Below are 19,100 nucleotides of genomic sequence, written 5' to 3'. Positions count from 1 at the left end.
ATCGCCTACGGTGGTGTCACTCTCGGAACTTGTCACCCTTTCACCATAGGCTCTCCAATATTTTTTTTTTTTCTTTTGTTTCCTTTTTTTCCTTTTTGCTCTCTTCCTAGACCCGCCGCTTCGGTTTCCTCTCGGATCTCCTGACTTTTCAAAGTCTTGTCATCACAATTTGACTCGACATTGATCATGGCAGCGGAATCCGAGAGGTTGCCTTACCGCAATGGTACCTCTAGTGGATCCAGGAGGGCCAAAAAAGATGAGGCTGCGACGTCTACGTCTCGGCGATCTACTAGTGAAGGTGACATGATAGAAGTGCCACGTTCAACGTTTAATTCCCAGATCCAGGCCTCCCTCGCATCTCAGATGCCTAAACTCACCCCTGCAGTTTCTGGGTTGTCAGCTCCAGCTTCTTCAACGAATTCGGCTATATCCTCCCGTGAATCCTCCCCCGTTCGCTCCACCCGCCGCCCGCGCAACTCCGCCTCAACTTCTCGCGTTTCTTCTCGATCACATAAAGCCAGTGCTGGTCGCAGCCCGAGTAGGTCGAGTTTTGGTCAAAGGTCGGGCTCAGACACACCTCCATCCACAACTGCCGTGCAACGGGCACTGTCCCAAACCAGCAAACCTCTCATCATCAATCCTCCATCCAATGTCGAACGGTCGACCGATGCTACGAGTCCGGAGAAACCCAACATGCCGTTATGGGCCACATCCCGTCGGGTGGAACAAGAACCGACCCTCCCGAATATGTCCAGCAAACGATCTTTACTGGTCGACGACTCTAAGTCCGACCGCAGCGCGCCTCGCTCCGTGAACAGGAGCATCAACGGGCCAGGCTCTGCCCTTGAGACGGTACAGGAAATGGCCAGTGATCAATCAACACCATCGACAGAGACTATATTAAACCAGTCGGCGCTCGAACAGTCGCAGTTGCAGAAGATCGATGAGGATAGCACGCCAAAGGCGTCTAGGCAAAATGCCGAGAGTGGCAGTGATAGCGGAGGGAACAAGAGCCCGGAACTTCGAGAAGAGAGCCGCCGTCGTGGCTCGGGAGCCAAGGACTCTGATAACCTAATCCCAAAACGGTCTTCTACATCGCTTGCGGGTGCTCGCGGCAAGCCGACAGATGGATCAGTTAGGAACATGATCGTCGAGACAGAGACGGTCAGTTCCATCCCTCAGGTCTCCCTAGGCGTGGTGACAGGTGACCGGAGCAGTTCTGGTCGTGTAGATGCAGGCACTCTTCGAATGAAGCCCAGCACTGAAACTATTCGCCCGAAGAAGGAAAAGAAAAGGACGCGCAAGCCAACAGCCTTACCTAGCGGGGCTGCATCTTCCAAGGCGGACATTTTCGAAGCCAAAGTAGCTAGCGCTGTAGATGAAGCTGATGTATCTGATTCTGATGAAACCTTTGTCTACGAATCGAACCCACCGGATCCATATCCAGTGAGACAGAGTCGCTATCATTCACGTACGCCTAGCGCGACATCCATGGCCAGTCAGGTTGACCAATTGGCTGCTCGTGGGCGTCCTGGGATGCGAGACGGGAATCATAGTGTTACAGGCAAGCGCAGCATGAAGTTCACCAATAACACGTACGCTGGCAGTGTCGATGGGGATGCAGGCGAAGACAGTGCTCGGAGTCACTCAAGGGTCGAAAGTGGCGGATCTCATACGCCCCGCCACCATCATACTGGGCGATATGGGCGCAACAATGCGTATCATTCGTTGTTCGATAGCGACTCCCCGTTTCCCCAGTCCCAGGCGTATCCAAAATCTCCTCGACACTTCATCGGGGGATTTCGGCAGCCGCGGCATCCCGCCACTCGTGGAAACCCGAACTATCGCACGATCAATAACACCAGAAAGGCGGGCGAGATATATGGTTACGATTTTGATGCGGAAGGTGCAGACGACGAACGGACTCCCCTGGTGGGCTCCCCACGCGCAACTCGAAGTCGTCACGGTAATCGACGGCCCGGGAGTGCCAGTTTGCGTCAGATCGAGTACATGCAGCAGCGACAGCGTGGCTTTCTTTCACGCTACGGCACCTGCGTCATCATAAGCCTTTTACTTCTGGTTATTATTGGAGGGGCTACGTCCTTTATTGTTGGTATTACCAAATCGCTTGTGGATGTCCAGATCCTTGCTATCCAGAATGTTCTCGCGTCTGAACAAGAGATCATGTTGGACCTCAGTGTACGCGCCACGAACCCTAACCTCTTTCCCGTTGCAATTGACGATATGGATATGAACATCTTTGCAAAGAGTCGATTTGTTGGGACCGACAAACTCTGGCGGGATCAAGGATCCGACTGGAGTGACTTTCCCCGTGTTGGAGATAGCAGGAAACGAGCCCATTTAGCTCGTCTAGCACGTTGTGCCGGAAGCAGTGGTTGCTTGCTAAATGAAACCGGCTTATCAGAGCGTATCGCACACAGAAATGGTGGTGTGGACAAAGGCACCGATCCTATCCCAACTGACCCGGCGGGTGACCCCCAGACAATGTTGCTAGGCCGTGTTTTCCGCTTTGACTCACCCCTAACCTTCGAGGCGTCACCATGGAACTATGTCCCATCCACCTCTAAGGGCCAAATCCGTCTCGCCCGACCCGGTAATAAGACGGAGGAGGGCGGTACAGAGCGGTGGGAACGGGTATTGCAACACCCATTTGAGCTGATAGTCCGCGGTGTTGTGAAGTACCAGTTACCACTGAGCTCCCGATTCCTTTCAGCATCTGTCAGCTCCAGTGTTCAAGTGGTGCCCGATAAAGGTGACAACGGCACTGGAGATGACAACAAGCCTGAACCTGGCGACAACGACACTGTTACCATATCCAAGACAAGGTTATTTCGTCGCAGTCTTCCCGAGCTGCGTCAAACTGTGACTAGACGCTCAATGGCCGATTTAGTACGAGAAGCCCTTGGAATCACCTAATGAGTGATCACAGCTCGATTTCCGTCGATCCCAATAGTCAGTCAGGGCTACACCGTGTCATTTTCGCCTCTGCTCTTGCTCTTTTTTTGTATATTCTTTTGCCATGGTTAGAGCCTCTGCCTATATGTCCAGCCTTCATTTTCTTCCCAACTCCTACGGCGAAGGTGGCCCTTGTTGCTAAGGCGTGCTAATCTTTTTGTTTCAACATGAGAAGAGCCCTCCTTAATCTGGAGTTACTTCATTTTGCGAGGAGGAGCTGTCAACGGAGGCTCATAATACCCACCTGATTGTGATTCGTTTGACATAATGACTTTTTCCTTTGTCGACTTACGGCTCCCCTTTTCTTTATACCTTTGCTACAATTCCCCAACGATGCGTCACGATGATCTGATATATTACCACGAAACAAACAGCAAAGCATGGAATGGCACGTTGAAAAAAAGAATTTGATTATGTATGCATCAGCCCGGCGCTTTTCTGTCCATAGTTCTGGGGTTTTGTTTTGTGTTGTTCTGGGTGTTGCTCAATTAGACTTTTTGATTTGGGAATAGGAACAGGCGACCTATTCTGTTAGCCCCCAGAGTCATGTCACAGCTGGATTGAATCCATGCTTCCAATGTGTGTATGTATGTCTGTACATAATATATTATATCAGCGCACGTAATGTGCTTACTGTTGTACTTAAGTCATCTGAAAGTTTTCGGGTTTGGAGTTCAGATGGGGATCCATATTCGCAAAAGTCTTGATTGAGCATTGGTTAGATACCATAGTACTATTTAGTCGAGAAGAACATCTGATTTCTAAGCAAAATCGTTAAATCCATGATCAATATCATCACATCATATCGTCCCAAAATTTTCCATGTCATAGATCAAGAACTTTCATGAATCGTAAGGTCATCACGTCAAATCAAAGCCCTAAAAGGCACATAATCACCAAATCTAAAACAGTATGATAAACCAAGCAGCTAGACAAAAACTTTATTAAATCCCCTCAAGAGGCTGTCGAGCCCGTCGGCGAACATATCGCCTTCGCGCTGGGGCAGAAGTCGGCCTTGTGAGTCGAAACGATCAGGTAGGTCAATTGTCGAGTCCGAATCTGATTCTATCTCTTTTCCTGAAGTATTCGATCTCGGTTTCTTTTCGGTTGCCATGTGTTGAATCTCTGATTCAGTTCTGGAAGAATGGTGCTGACGGTGCCCGTGGCGACGAACCCCGCTTATCGAACCAATCGTCGAATCGCTATCGTCAGTTTCATAACCCGGGTCCAGTTGTTGACCATCTTCTGAACTGAGATCAAAAGCAACTGACTTAGACTGAGGAGACTGACTCGCAGCGCGTGATCTTCGCTTCTTCGCACGGGGTGCCCTCGACGGAGACTGGATATTTAAACCTAGAGTTTTAGAGTTAGAATTCCTCCTGATGCATTGGCGTTCGTCCCTGAACCCACCATCATCCATATGAGCTTGGGAAGTGGGAGGGGAAGAGTTCCATGCAGCACTCACATTCTCATCTGCCCTGCGGGGGCGAGACACGAATGACTCGGGTCCTGGAGGGGGAGGATAGCCATATGGCTGCGAAGGTGGAACCGCGCCGGGTGGAGGAGGATAATCAGCCGGGTTGTACGGGGCTGTGCTTCCAGCTGGTCGAGGAGCGGACCCCGGAGGTGGTGGGAAATAATTGGTATTAGGGTAGTATTGCTGTTCAACCGGTTGTGGAGGCAGAGCAGTGTGATGATATGGTTCAGGCTAAACGGTTCGCCATACGAGTCCTGGCGTGTGTCCTCGTCAAATCCTGATCCAGGGATATTAGTACGACCACACTGTGACCCTCTCAATCTGCTATGGCCACTCACTTGGCCTTTCCCTCTCTTGTTCCGCCTTCTTGCGCTCTCTCCGCTGCGAATACTTGTGAGCCGCATAACCGACGCCGGTTGCGGCCAAAGCAGCCTCAGTTAAGTCACGAGACCGGCTACGATGCTTATCTTGTCCCCTTCGCCGTCTTCTGCGATCGCTGTCAGACCCAGACGGACTACCACTGTGTCTTCCACCACGGCTCCGACTGCGGCTGCGGCTAATGCTGCGACCACGGTGTCGGGACGAGCCAAATCCCGTGCCGCTCACAGCCGGGTCAGAAGCATCAGAGTAATAAGCCTGTTGACTAGTAGGCCGCCCGTAGTAGTCTGCCGTGGGGATCCTTCCGTGGACCGGATCCTGACCATACTCGATCAAACCAGCCGAGTCCCGTGTCGGGTCAGGGTAGACTTCGGATGGCGCCTGCTTCGAGATCTCGATCGTGCCCTGCGGTGCGAAGCTTCGCCCTCTTCTTTCTTCTCCTTGTGCTTTTCGTAAAGCCCCGCGGCGGCAGCGGTGCCCAAGCCAGCCGCTACGACAGGGAGGGCTTTCCTGAGCCTGCTATGAGATCGCGATCCACGCTTACGAGAGCGGGAGCGACTGCGTGCCTTCTCCACGAGACCAGCCACCGCAGCACCAGCCAAGCCAGCGCCCGCCATATGCTTCCTGCGTTGCGACTCGCTGCGCTTTTCGCCATCGGTAGTCCTTCCAGACCTGACAGAAGATGAACGGTGGTGTCGGGACCTACTTCGATGGCGAGAACGGCTTCGTCGCTCATCTTTAGATTTGTTACGAGCAAGGGCCACGGCGCCAGCAATAGCAGCAGCACCGAGGCCAAGTTCTGCCAAAGTTCTCGCTCGGGAATGAGAATGAGAGCGGCTGCGGCTGCGGCTGCGACTGCGACGGGAGTGGCTGTGACTGTGATGATGATGGTGGTGATGCGAGCGTGAGCTTCGATCATCGTCAAATGAGTGCGAACGATGCCGGCTCTTGCTACGATAGTAATCTCTGGCTCGGGATGCCGCATTCACTGCTACAGCACCCAGGGCACCAGCACCAATATCCCGTCCGAGACGACCCACACCACTCGAGACGTCTTCCCCTTCCTTTTTCCGACGACTGCGGAGTAATTCTGCAGCACCAATTCCCACCAAAGCACCCTCGGCAAGATGACGTCGATGGTGTGGGTGGTCATCATACTCACGGGTCTCTTTGCGGATGTAGACCATGCTATCATCGCTGCTATAGTCGCGATCATCCCGGTCATCCCGACGACGGGTAGTCTGGGACACTGAGTCGCTAGGGCTAAGTTCACGGTGAAAACGACGATCGTTGTCATATTCGCGAACACGGCGATGATAATAGTACCCGGGTTCTCGGTCCACTTCGGAGCGATGGACAACCTCATAGTCGGATTCCCGCGGGTTGACGTAGACAGGACCTCGAGCTTCAACCATAAGTACTGGTTGTCTCTCAAGAATGACAACGGGGGTAGGATCATAGCGATGGAGCTGTTCAGGCTCTTTGTACTCACGTTCGTAATAATCCCTCTCGGAACGGTAGTCATAGCTGCGGGAATCGTAGTCAACATCGCGCTCGTAACGTTGAAGCATGACGGGCTCCTCCCGGTCAGTAGACCGCCGAATCACCATCTCTCGGTCACCAGTCAAGGGATCTTCGCGTCGGTAGAGAACGTCTCGCTCTCGCTCTCGCTCTTCTTCGGGGGAGATGACGTAACGTTTGATCGTAACTGGAGAACGAGGTTCATCCCAGTCGCGTTCTCGTTCACGCTCTCTGTATATGTATGACATGAGGATAATTGTAGACAAATATGAAAGAAAGAATAAAGAACTGCCTCGTAATGGATAAAACGGAAGGTAGGGTCGCGAATTCAGTTGTTGGAATGTGAAGCCGGATGAGGGGCTGCAAAAGTGGGGGAGGGTACGGAGGAGGCTGGAACCGTGTATGAAGAGGTAACGGTAAAAAGGGATGACTTAGTTGGAGGCTGATGGACGGGAAGGATGACAAAATGCGGATCGAAGCAGCAGAAGATTCGACACAGTTCAGGAGCCCTTGAGTGGAGGGGAAATCCGGGCCTAGCGACCAAGAGGGGCAAATCAGATCCCGCACGCGCCCGTCAGACTACTGATCACTAGCAACATGCAGGGGCTTGGATAACTGGCAAAAACAGAGGGCTAGTTTATTTTAGGATCTGCAACACATCAAACGATCAATAAAAGTGGCATATAAGAAGGATCTTGATAAACATGATGAAGATCGACGACGATGGATGAAGAGGGTGGAACGGGAAAGTGAGGAAGGTATGGATAGAAAGAAGGGACGAGAAGGACAAAGAACGACTGGGGGAGAGGAGATTACCCACGTGGAACAACTATCTCGTGATGAAGCAGTCGAGTCACGAGTGTATGATTGATCAATACGGATATCCGATTCAGCAACAACGCGGTATACTACGACGAAGATTCAAGTCCATGGTAAACCTGTCAGTTTGGGGAAATGTGGATCATCATCCGAGGAAAAAACCACGGTACCGTGATATCTATCCATCTTATACTCATTCTCTTATTTACACTGGCCGAGTCATTGTGCGACATAATGATGACCTCATCGTTGATATGACACAAACTGAGGCTGAGCGCCCCGAGTTGCCCGACTCGGCTGTACATGCTGAAACCCTGAGTAGTGAGGCTCTGCCTTCCACTATCTTTGGATGGAATGGCCCATTCATTCCTTGGAGAGTTCCAACGGCATTTCTGGAAACTCGTGGGGAAAGGGTTTCCGTGGATCACGGGGTCCCTGATTTCCTTACCGCCCATGGTTTGGAAAAGTGGGAGAGGTACCTGAGTGAGTTGAAGCAAGTATGCACAAAGATCGGGACTACCACATGTAAATAGTCAACAAATAGTGGGATAATGGAATGCTAATACTTGCCAAAGATAGTTCTTGCGATCGTCAATTGTGACTTTAGTGTTGGACCTATCTCATGTTAGTCCCTGGCGCACGGGGTACGGGGCGGTTCTAGAAACCTTCCTTTTCCAAAACGCGTGTATTGTTTCTGATTCATCATATTATCAACGTCATCATCGTTGTGACCCCAAGATCCCAGGAGTTCGGAATAGCCGACAACCCTTCCATGAGGACTCAGAACTATTTTTCTATCAGCCGAGTTTGTCAGCCGGTAGCTTCTTTAGTTATTGCTAATATTATTATTATTTATCATTTTGGCAACCTCGTTATTTGCCACGCGGGCAGTAGTGCGACGCAACACGGAGCGCTCCAAGGCAACTAAGAGGAGGACTGAGCTCATGCATGTTACATGCAGGGTGAATGAAACACGCATCCAATTTGCCTCCCTTCATCCGGGTTTCCGGTCGAACTACGCACCGTCGTGAAATAAACCAAATTAAAATAGGAGGAGAAAAAAAAAGAAGTCTTAGATCGCTTAAATGAGAGAGTCCTAACCCATTGGTCATTTTAAGGATCTTCGTTCTGGCTTCTAGAAAATCGACTCCCACGATGATTTACCCACACCTGGATATTGCATCTCATGTCAAAGCGTCGTTCTACCAACTAAGCGGTGTATTAAATTCACGCTTCGGTGGCGATTTTGCTCTTTTTTCTACCTCAGCACAGAGTAACTGTCGTTTCCAAAGGGAGTGCATTGTCCTAGCGTGGAATGTTATTAGTTTCTATTTGATTTTTAATTTCTGATTTCAATTTTTTTTTTGTTTTTTATTATCCTCTTTACCTTTCTTCCTCTTTCTTTGGCTTGATTTGAATTTTCAAAGTCTTGCCAATCTGATAGTATATAGTGATTGTAGTCGTTATAGTGAGGTATCGGCTTGTCTGCCAATAGGATAGTCGGCTGGAAACTATCTCTATGGGTTTGCCGAAGTGTTTGCCGGATGAAGGGGCTCGGGTGCATATTGTCTGGATGGTATGTGCATAATGGACACTGCCGTGACGTCCGTGAGACGGACAAGGGGATGATAGGATGGTCTTCCATGTACCAATGAACCATGCAGTGCCGAGTTACACCCCAGCATGATGAGACATGTCACTACTCCTCTGACTACTCCGTATACTAGTACGGAATACACGGAAATAATCCGAATAAATCTTGAATCATGCCGGCATCTGTCAATCGCATCTTCTTCTGGTTACTCACAAGATGCCGAGTCTCATCCGAGGGGGCAAAAAAAGAGGCGAGGGGAACGAGACGAGTCTATTGTCTAAGAAGGTATCAAATTAAATTAAAACACATTGACTAGTTGATTGAAAATCCATAATAATAAAAGGAAAAGAAAAAGAGCGCCGCAATTTAATGGGTGTGGAGAAATATCGACTTGACGGAGATGGTACACCTTTCTTTTCTTTTTTCCTTCTTTTCTTTTCTTTTTCTTTTTCTTTTCTTTTTGTTTTTTTTCTTTTTGTTTCCAGCGTTATGGTCGCGCCTTCATCTGCAACCCTTCCTTTCCCCCACACACACATCCTTTGGACGAATCTCCACTTGGGGATCAGCCCCAGCGGATCCTAAAATCCATTTCTCGCCATTGTCAAATAGTTTCCACGTTGGCCATGTTCCTTGCTCCCTTTTTCGCGTGGCAGACCGTCCCACATGGCACCAATCCTGCAATGTGAAAAGTTTAAGCGGATTGAGGCTGGCCACATGGTTTTTCGTTTTCTAGAAAGCATGGCTGCATGCCCCTAGAAGGTCAAAGATTCCGTTCCTGATTCGACATGTAGCCAACTGTCAGCCAACTAGGAAAGGAAGCCTATGTTCCAATTTGTTGCAGGGTTAACTTTAATGCTCATTGCCCATTCCTCATACCGACAGCGCATGGAATGGAGGTCTTCATCTCGATTCGGTGTAGCTCATCTACCGATTTAGCTCGCAGATCTTTGAACAAGGGCGATTCCTCTCCGGTTTAAAGGCGACCGGAATTCTCGAGTTCTCGGAAGTGTGCACTCATCTCTTTCTCCATCCAAGACTGTGGACACCATCATAGGGTGTGGATTATTTATAACCTCTCTTTTCACGCCCCAACCCGTAACGGCCTCCACTTGAACTCTTTTCGTGTGGACTTGGCTAGACCACTCCCTCTTCCCTCTCCATCGGTACTATGACTTCATCAAGTCGTTCCACTGGGAAGAGACTGCCCATTAGCTGTCAAGCATGCCGTACAAGGAAGATCCGCTGCTCTCGAGACGGCCGTCCATGCCAGACATGTGTCCGACGAGGATTAGGAGCAGAAGACTGTGTCTACTTAGGCCAGCCTCGGTTATCCTCTGAGAATACCGTGACGGCGGACGCGACTTTGCAAAAGGAGCTGCTGGCGCGCATCCGCAATCTTGAAGATACACTGCACAAGCAGGCCGCCAGTTCATACATGAGTGATTCCCTTTCACCTCAAATGTCGCCGAGTGTGGCCGGGAGCTTCTCGGAACCAGATAGTTCCCTCGGTCTCAGCCAGCCTGACATCAGAAGCCCGTTCCTGGGCAACTTTGGCACCCTACAGACATTTTCTTCCGGCTATGTCCGTTATCTCCCGCTGGCATCTCAATGGGGTTCAGTGACTGGAAGTGCCGTGCAAGACGTGGATGCCGACATCCCAGAGGAAGGCGATGATTTGCAGATTCCCTTTGCCAAAAACAATATTTCTAGAGAGGAATTGCTGGCAGTGCTTCCTCCGGGCCGATATTGCGACGCGCTAAAAGACGTCTACTTCCGAGTATTCTCTCCTGTAGGTCCTACCCTATCTCATCCTTCTTCAAGACTTATTTGTTAGCGAGGCTCTAACTATATCGAATCAGATGTTCCATATTCTGCATGATTTGACATTCGAGGCTGAGTATCAGCGATTCTGTCACGATCCAAGCAGTGTAAGCACGGCATGGATTGCCCTCTTATTTATTATTTTGGGAATTGCAGTCACCGCCCTTGATGATGATGATCCACTGCTATCCGACTTGGGCCGTGAAAAAACGGTCAGCCGCAATATCAAAGTCCTATCATCGCGCTATCGCTCGGCAGCGCTGCGATGCTTGGCAGCTGATGGCGTGTTTTCTCGCCACTCCATCAATTCTCTCCAGTGCCTCGTCCTCGTTAACTACGCAAGGATCCACCGTGGACTACCTACATGGACCTTACTGGGCTTTACGCATCATGTGGCAATCTCAATGGGGTGTCATGTTGACCCGGAACGATTTGGCCTGGGGCCCATCGAGCGTGAGGAGCGTAGGCGTGCCTGGACCGGCCTCATGATCCTCTATACTAACCAGAACAACACCTTTGGCGGCCCTGATCAGAGACTACACTCTCAGGATGTAAAGTTCCCGCTGGAGATCAACGACGTGGACTTGCTCACAGGAGGTGCATCAGAGGCTACAACGCATCCCACTCAGATGACCTACCTCCTGCTCGAATACCAGCTATCCAAGGTCTCTTCGATGATCTGCGAAACCCTCTTCACATTCACCCCAAGATTCAGCATCTCGCAGATCGAGACTGAGATCCTAGCGATCCATGAAACCTGCGACAAGCGGTATCAACTCGACGCCAGCGGCGAAACACTTCCAACCCACCATCTGGCCAACTTAAACACCCTGTACGGCCACCTCCACCAGCTGTTTCTTCTCGCCCTCCGGCCCAACCTATGCCGCTACTTGCAAGGCGAGGTTACGCCCGAGACATGCGCTGCGAGAACCAAGTGCGCCGCATCTGCCAAGGCAACTCTGGCAATCTACCAGTCCCTACACGACCTGCCCCAGTATTCCACATACAAATGGTACAACAGTGGGCTGGGAAGCTTCCACGCATTCCACGCAGTCGTTGTTCTCTGCGCTATTCTCATGCACCCGGACAGCCAGTTCGAATTCAACGAGACCCACGACCTCCTCTGGCGGTCATTGGATGCCTTCGCCGCATTGTCGAACCGCAGTAATTTCTGCAGTAAAGCCGTGCCGGTTATACGCCAGCTTCTGTGAGTAAACCCACTCGTATAACCCCATCCCACCTCCAGGCAGTATCAAACTAACAAAAGATATCCAGCGACTTCGTCAGTGCCCGAAGCCAGCAACAACCAAACCTAGTACCAATGGACAACACCGGCCCGACCTCGGCTGCATCATCCTTCATCCAATCCTACCCCACTCCACCGGTGGAATACATCCCGGAGTCACTATTTTCTCAACTCCGTGCCCAGAACTGGGTGAGTCCGTCATCGATCCAGTGGGATGGCTGGAACTTCCTCGCGCAGGAGCAACGCCTCCGTCAGTCAGGGCTGGGGTAAATTGACGGCTGGGGCCGCATTACCAATACTCGATCTCATGGCTCAGTACGAAAGACCATGCTATTTCCGGCTAGAGAGGCCGAGCCCGGCTCTGGTTGTGGAATATCCGCCGTTCGATCTAGGATCGACTCAGTCTAGCTTTGCAGAAAGAAAGCTAAAGCGAGGTGGCGGGAGCCCCCGTCGGAGTAAATCCGATGTCACAACCTCCCCGTATACGAGTCAAGCATGAAATCAAGCAATCATGCTTGTTTTGCTCTTGGGGAGGGAGTCAGTCCCTAAGTAAGTTGGGGGTGACTGCAATTAGGTTCTCTGGTGCGAGTTACCCCGCGTCCAGAAATCAAGACCTTCATGGTCTAGCACAGCTTTTACAATTGGCTATATTCGCTGCAATTGTGATATCCGGAGAAAATGATCTGGATCATTCTCTCAACGTTCTTTAATACTCTTTCCTTGTCTTCTGTATGGAACCGTCTCACGACACGTCTCTGTTTTCTTTTGTCACATAGAATAGAATTAATCATTGGAAATTTATTATGGTCAGACTATCTCAAGTAACTAACTGGTTATCAAATTATTGCATTGGAAGATGTCATCAGGCAACTTCCACTTGCTCAGATGTAGGCTTTCCAGCGTCATCCCCATCTTTACCATTCTCCCCAGGTGCAACAACCTTATCGCCAAACGAGGCAGCGATTTCCTCGAGCGTCTTCTGCTTGGTCTCCCTAGTAGTCACCCATCAGTACGGGATCTCAAAGCAACAACCCATAATGAAACAAGGGAACAAAACACGTACGGAAAGTAAAAATAAGCCACGACCAGGAAGAAAGCCGTGCAAGCGACGAAGACGTAATAGTAATTCTCCCCGATATTAGCAAACGCACTTGGGCCAGCCTCAGTGACTGCAAAAGTTTCGCATCCGAATCAGCACCTATACTCAATGTCCATGAACAGGAAGGGGGAGGGGGGAAGGGGAAAAACGAACTGGCAACATTGACGATAAAGTGCGAGGCAGCAGCTAGACCCATGACTTTGCTTCGGAGGGATATGGGGAGGACTTCGGCGCCGTAGAGCCACGTTGTGCTGTTTAGCATTCCGTCTGTGTGTGTAGGTGGTTAGCTTTTATTTTGCTTCGGGGTGTCTGTTGTTCTGCACGGCTCACAGTAGGTTACGACGAAAAGGTAGATGCCTAGAACGGCGAAGCCCTTTCCGACTTGGTTGTCTGTGTGCTGGAATTCTCGTTGCATGACTGCGGCGTAGATTTCGATGACTATTATCCCTGCTAGACCTGACAGGATCATCCTATTTTGGGTTGATTTCGTCAGCGGGATGGGAGTGCTTTGGTAGATACTGGATGGACAGGTGGGAACCCTTACTTTCGACGGCCCCATTGGTCAGTGAGGTATTTGGTCGTCAAGCAGTTGACGAGGAAGGCAATGGTACCGTAGACTGCGGCTAGAGCGAGGATGGTGTGGGAGTCTATGCCTAGGGATTTGTATAGAATTGCTGGGTCGGGTGTCAGGAAAGGTAGGTTTAGAATGTGGAGGTGACTTACTTTGATAGTACTGGTTGCAAATGTACCTAGTTTAGTATTGTCCGGGTAAAATAATGACCTGGCAATGAACGCACCTGAATGACATTCACACCAGTAAGGCTTGTCATAGTCTGGACGGCGATCGATCTAGATATGCTCCGTTAGATGCATGACATGTAACCGTGGAGAAAGAAGAGAACCCACACTAGCACACGATGTCTAAAGAGCCTGAATATTTCCTTGTACGATGTGATCTCCCGCTCCATCTCATATTCGATCTGCGCAGCCATGATTTCAAACTCACGATGCATTTCATCCGGACGCAAGTCCCTCCGGATTCGTTTGAACTCGTCGCGCGCTAGCTCGACCTTTCCATTTCGAATCAAGTGGCGCGGCGAGTTCGGCATAAAAGTGATCAGCCCGCAGAACATAATGATACCCCACGGAATCTGAATTCCCAATGGAAGTCGCCATTGGACTGGCCCATACGGGGCAAAGCTACAGGCGTATCCAACCCAGTTGGAAGCCATAGTGCCGAGGGAAATGCCGCATCCCGAAATACCGCCAATGAGACCGCGATAACGGGGGTCAGAAATCTCGCTCAGGTAAATCGGCACTGTAGCAACGAGTCCTCTATAAAGCATCTGTTATTACAACCCAGGCCGTTGGAAGTATCGGAACACATACCCAACAGCATAGCCGGCCAACACGCGCCCTGCAAGGAACATCCCAATGTTGACTGAAGCAGTCTGGATTACAGTTCCGATCGTGACAATGACACACATCATCTCCATGAATCGCAGGCGGCCAATTTTATCGGCGATGGCTGTCTGCGTAAGAGCACCGACTGCTTCGCCAGCAATATAGACCGCAACCACCTGCCTAGTTTAGACCGCCGGTCTCTTCGCGAGCGGTGCAAGGTCAACTTACAGCCCCAGTAAGTCCAGCGGAAGGGTGTTGCATATAATCAATCCAACTCTGATGAGCGATTGCTGGGCACGGCATGAGTTTGCTGCTAGCAACTGACAAGTCTTTTTCTTGCACTTACTTGTGGTCGCAATTCCGGTATCAAAGCCCTATTGGCGCATCAGAATTCATTCAGTCATACGCTTTGAAGAAGAATATGAGCTTACGAAAAGGAATGTGCCGATTGCGGCGAAAAAAGCCACGCCTAGGGTATACCAGATAGCCATCGTTTCTTGCGAAGGGATAGACTGACGAAGGTAGTAGTGATTTCACAGTACTTGGAATACAGCCTCTAGCTTATATATACCATAGCCAAACTATCATTACACTGGTGACCAGTCGACCGAGGTGCAAATCCATGAACTAGTAGCTCGGAGCATAGCCGATCCAAGTGTCATGCCGTGGGGGTGCTGGGAGATTACTGGAGAGAATACGGGGGGAAGGACGATCCGGGGGGAAAAGAGGGGGGGTAGAAGCGCGGGGGAGCCCAAGAAGGCAATCCCGTGTTGTCTCAGCTGCAGCTATTCCTGCAACTGATGGCGTCAGTTCAAAGCTAGGCTACATGTCTTGCTGATTAGACACTATGGACCCCAAGGTAAGATTCTCAGGTGCGAAAGCTTCTATCGAACAAGTCTATCTCTATATTGCCGCAGATTGCCAGCAACTAAGATTCTAAATCTAAGCCTAGAACAATTACTGTTATACACTGATCTACGTTACAGCTGGCATGTTCAACTTATTCGGAGATATCCATTCATGCCAATATTTCGAACTGAACAACAGCATTTAGGCTACATGCAACTTAAGGTCAGGCTAGGTTGCAAAATTGACCCAGTCTCCAATGTTGTTGTTATTGTTGTTTTGGGCTGTAGTCAAGAGCGAGATCATGGCGCTGTGTTGAGAACATATATAGTTAGTTAATTGTCGTGCCGTTCCGTCAGTTGTACCAAGTAAATATATACATACTATATGGTCCAAGCCTTGACTTAGAGACTATCGCGTTTTCAAAGTCTGAAACTACTTACACTGTTAAGTCCAAGATTACACTACTAGTATTGTTTCAAGTCAACTAAGTTGATCTCTTAGCATGTACGACAATGTAGGCATCAAAGACATATAATAAGGATATGACTAGTATGGGTTTTCTTTCTCTTAATATGATTAATTTACTTTGATTAAGATTAGACAGGGTAGGTAAGTAAAGTACACTTTAGTAGAAGCAATCAATCTTTTCCTAGGAACAGATCTAGCCTGTTAATGTATGTTTTCAGTGTTGGTTGTGGGAAACGTTGCGTACAAAACCAAGTCTGAAAGAAGGGCTTGGCATAGGGCATTTGTGCCTGTTGGGCAAGGGTTGATTCGGTTGACGTCCCACTGCTATTCATAGCAGATTTGGAGCTTGGCGTGATAGCCGGGTGTGTGGAGACTACATGAAATACTGCGACACACTGCCATTCAACAAGGCTGAGAGAACAATGCCATCGCCACAGCATTAACACTTGCGATACGGAAGACTAAAGTCATACGATGATCCAGCTGGTACGGCGTAAAGCTTGGTAGCTTACACGGGCACGGTGAAGGAAGGTATTTTGCGACATTCTACTTGTCATAACGGGGATTAATTCATGAAGAGACTCATCAACTAGGAGTCATATATTCTTTTTTTTCTGAATATGAAGTCCTATTCATTTTCCCATTGCCCAATGTCATGTACCCCACCGCGGGAGAAGCGGCCTGTGCAATGCAGGAAACCCAGAGCCGAACAAGGAAATCGCAAATTTAGAAAACAAGAGCAGCACCCTTGGTCTTCTTGTCACCACTGTAGAGATTGTTAGCATCACATGTTGGTGGTCGACATGCCGGATGTTTTAGTCAAGACGTACCCAAGCTCGAAGTGCTTGCAACGCTTCAAAGAGAGCTGCTTCTTCTGCTTGCAAGCAGTGCACTCAAGACGCAAGACGATCTTCTTGGTAGTCTTGGCCTTCTTGTGGAAGACGGGCTTGGTCTGACCACCATAACCGCTCTGCTTCCGGTCGTAACGGCGCTTACCCTGGGCGAACAGGGAGGCCTATAGATATCCATCCGCATCAGCAATTGTCGTGTTGGTAGGAACCGGGGCGTTCGGGTATGTTCACCTTGCCAGCCTTGTACTGGGTGACCTTGTGCTGGGTGTGCTTCTTGCACTCCTTGCCCTTGCAGAAGGTCCGGCGGGTTTTCGGAACGTTGACCTGGTTGGGGAAAAGATATCAGCGCCTGCGGTTCGAATGACTTTTGATAAAGCTGCATCAGGATATCTGGATTCCGGCCATCGGAGAAATGTAGTTCGACATCTGATCGCTAGAGGACATCGAGGGGGGAAATGAATGGTATGAAGACTTTGTATCGCGCTTGTCGTTATCTCGAGTGCCGTCGAAAAAGATTCTAATCTCCTTGACGCGACCGCACGAAATCCAGTTTGTGTAGGCACTATTCGCACTTCAAACCAGGACACATGGTCGCCCCATTTTCCGGTCAACCCACACCGTTCGGGTTTCCCCTTTATTGATTTGGGCAATATTGTCGTCTTTCTCGATCGTAGGCGTTTCGTCAAATCCGGTATCTCTCAGCCCGTCCGTTGAGTCCTCCGCAAGCATCACCAAAATGTCGACCACATATCTCCAATGTCCAGAATTTCCAAATAACAACAGCAAGCAAAATAGAACAATAATGTTAGGCTCTTACCATTTTGACTGACTTGGCCGGGGCGAATTCGGTGGTCGTTGATAGTCTCTTGTCGGGGAGTGATCGAGTCGGCTGCCCGTCTGATGGGTTGTGGGATTTCGTTTCGCTTAGGCCCTATTGCACCTATTACGGAAGTGCGGTCTAACCGCTTCTGGTGACGCCAAGACCACCTACCACTTGTCTACTTTAATGCCTTAGGCATCTATAAGCCCACATCCAATCAGTGTCGTCATTTGCTCTTCTATCTTTAATCAGTATGGAATGTATCCATAGACTCAAGGGAACCCTTTCCCTGTGACAACATTCTCTCCTCTACCGTAATATGATCTACCCTTACAAAGTTCTAGTCCTTTTCCTTGCCCAACAATCCACTCTCCTTTCGCAGACAGGGGCCTATTCTCCTGCGGCCAATATTTTTGCCGCAGTTTTCCATTAATCTGTTCGATCCTCTCGACCAGCGTAGCGACTCGCTCCTGATCTACAACCGGGACTCCATCTGGCCCTGAGCCTTCTCCTATAAATCCATCGTGTGTAATAAACCGCGCAATGGTAACATGGGCTGAGGGAACAATATACCTCGGTTTCATAAGTAAACCGGTTGCAGTCAAGCGATCAAAAAGATCACGTCGCAAATGGTGATAGGTATACCTATCGCCTTCATCGCAGTATGTCTGGTTTCCAACGGCAGTTTCCTCCCCAGCCGCAGGAACGAAGCTCAAGGCCATGGCACTCGCATCATAGCTAAGAATGGGCTTAACCAACCTCGTCCGATGATGGAAAGTGTAATCCACCAGGTCTGGTATCGTGCCACTTTCTTGTAGATGGGTGAGAAACGCCTCAATATCGGCTTCTGTCCGTCCGCTAGCCATTTCCATCACGGTAATGTGCAGGGAATCTGGCGGTGTCACCCAGATGGCTAGGCATTTGGGATCAGTATTGGCATGACTAAACGGAAGATCATGAGTCATATGAAAACGAACCTGGCGCAGCATCTTGAATATCCGCTTGGATCTCAGCCACCAGGTCTCGGATCTCTGGTGGCGGTCGGGCATAAAGCGTGAAATTGTTGCGAGGATCAACAAAGGAGGGCTCATTGTCTCTTTGTGCGTTGGTCCCCTGTGCGTGCAACTTGCGGAGGATTTCATCTATCTGCCAGCCTGAGAAATCAGGGCTGAGAAGTTTGGCCTTGGATTGTGCATTTCTATTTGTACGGTGGTTTTCATAGCGGTCTTGTACTTTAATCTGTTATGTTCCATTTTCGATTAGGCATGTGGGGATATTATCTGGAAATGGGGTGGAATAAACAAAGTACCGGATCATGTTCACAGTCAGTAAGAATCTGTTCAAAAGGATTGGGTATCTCTGGTTTGCTGGACGTAATCTCGGACATCTTTGGTCATAAGTACTGTGGTGGTGTCTCTGCCTTTGCAGGTTATTGGTGGTGAGGGTGTATTGCTGAGACTTGGGGTGAAATCCAAAAACAGGAGGCTTTAACGCCGTCGGTATATATCACAGTGCTCATACCAGTGATCAGGGCTACATTTGCACACAGCGAGGCTAATCATATAGCCTGAAAGTACCACGAATACAGACTATGCACTAGACTGGCAAATTTCTTACGAAGAAAATGACAAACAAAAAAAAGTCGAGTCATACGGCCTGTGTCCTTACCTTCTATAGACATACAGTTCTGTCCTTTAAGCTCCACGGAATGTATTCGATTTTATTGTCCGCCCCACCAAAGGCCCCGCGCCACGGCGCAGCTTTCCGTCACCATCTC

The 19,100-nt window shown here is 49.6% G+C and overlaps 6 protein-coding genes across 6 annotated transcripts; 2 read left to right on the top strand and 4 right to left on the bottom strand.

The window, feature by feature from the left end:
* Nucleotides 1-186: 186 nt before the first annotated feature.
* ANOM_005799 (putative phospholipid metabolism enzyme regulator) lies at nucleotides 187-2,937 on the top strand (the record flags this gene model as incomplete). The annotated part of the gene is made up of 1 exon (XM_015551056.1): nucleotides 187-2,937. The coding sequence occupies one exon, from the start codon at nucleotides 187-189 to the stop codon at nucleotides 2,935-2,937; it is 2,751 nt and encodes a 916-aa protein (XP_015406939.1).
* Nucleotides 2,938-3,807: 870 nt separating this feature from the next.
* ANOM_005798 (uncharacterized protein) lies at nucleotides 3,808-4,396 on the bottom strand (the record flags this gene model as incomplete). The annotated part of the gene is made up of 2 exons (XM_015551055.1): nucleotides 3,808-4,329; nucleotides 4,387-4,396. The coding sequence occupies 2 exons, from the start codon at nucleotides 4,394-4,396 to the stop codon at nucleotides 3,905-3,907; spliced, it is 435 nt and encodes a 144-aa protein (XP_015406938.1). The 3' UTR covers nucleotides 3,808-3,904.
* Nucleotides 4,397-4,437: 41 nt separating this feature from the next.
* Nucleotides 4,438-6,600, bottom strand: ANOM_005797 (DUF3824 domain-containing protein; the record flags this gene model as incomplete). Its single annotated transcript, XM_015551054.1, has 3 exons — nucleotides 4,438-4,730; nucleotides 4,792-5,271; nucleotides 5,376-6,600. 3 exons carry the CDS (start codon nucleotides 6,598-6,600, stop codon nucleotides 4,438-4,440), a joined length of 1,998 nt encoding a protein of 665 aa, XP_015406922.1.
* A 3,333-nt stretch (nucleotides 6,601-9,933) lies between these two features.
* ANOM_005796 (Zn(II)2Cys6 transcription factor) lies at nucleotides 9,934-12,102 on the top strand (the record flags this gene model as incomplete). Its single annotated transcript, XM_015551053.1, has 3 exons — nucleotides 9,934-10,554; nucleotides 10,625-11,793; nucleotides 11,862-12,102. 3 exons carry the CDS (start codon nucleotides 9,934-9,936, stop codon nucleotides 12,100-12,102), a joined length of 2,031 nt encoding a protein of 676 aa, XP_015406921.1.
* Nucleotides 12,103-12,694: 592 nt separating this feature from the next.
* hxt8 (putative MFS monosaccharide transporter (Hxt8)) lies at nucleotides 12,695-14,826 on the bottom strand (the record flags this gene model as incomplete). Its single annotated transcript, XM_015551052.1, has 11 exons — nucleotides 12,695-12,824; nucleotides 12,896-13,001; nucleotides 13,085-13,198; nucleotides 13,262-13,401; nucleotides 13,476-13,653; nucleotides 13,713-13,780; nucleotides 13,838-14,266; nucleotides 14,321-14,511; nucleotides 14,564-14,625; nucleotides 14,682-14,709; nucleotides 14,767-14,826. The coding sequence occupies 11 exons, from the start codon at nucleotides 14,824-14,826 to the stop codon at nucleotides 12,695-12,697; spliced, it is 1,506 nt and encodes a 501-aa protein (XP_015406935.1).
* A 1,149-nt stretch (nucleotides 14,827-15,975) lies between these two features.
* Nucleotides 15,976-18,710, bottom strand: ANOM_005794 (60S ribosomal eL42 domain-containing protein; the record flags this gene model as incomplete). Its single annotated transcript, XM_015551051.1, has 7 exons — nucleotides 15,976-16,037; nucleotides 16,059-16,418; nucleotides 16,483-16,667; nucleotides 16,735-16,827; nucleotides 17,686-18,236; nucleotides 18,301-18,562; nucleotides 18,633-18,710. The coding sequence occupies 6 exons, from the start codon at nucleotides 18,708-18,710 to the stop codon at nucleotides 16,379-16,381; spliced, it is 1,209 nt and encodes a 402-aa protein (XP_015406934.1). The 3' UTR covers nucleotides 15,976-16,037; nucleotides 16,059-16,378.
* Nucleotides 18,711-19,100: the final 390 nt, after the last annotated feature.

Source organism: Aspergillus nomiae (genome assembly GCF_001204775.2).
Source record: "Aspergillus nomiae NRRL 13137 chromosome Unknown contig00132, whole genome shotgun sequence".
Taxonomy (NCBI): Eukaryota; Fungi; Ascomycota; class Eurotiomycetes; order Eurotiales; family Aspergillaceae; genus Aspergillus; species Aspergillus nomiae.
This window is presented reverse-complemented; position numbering and strand designations above follow the sequence as displayed.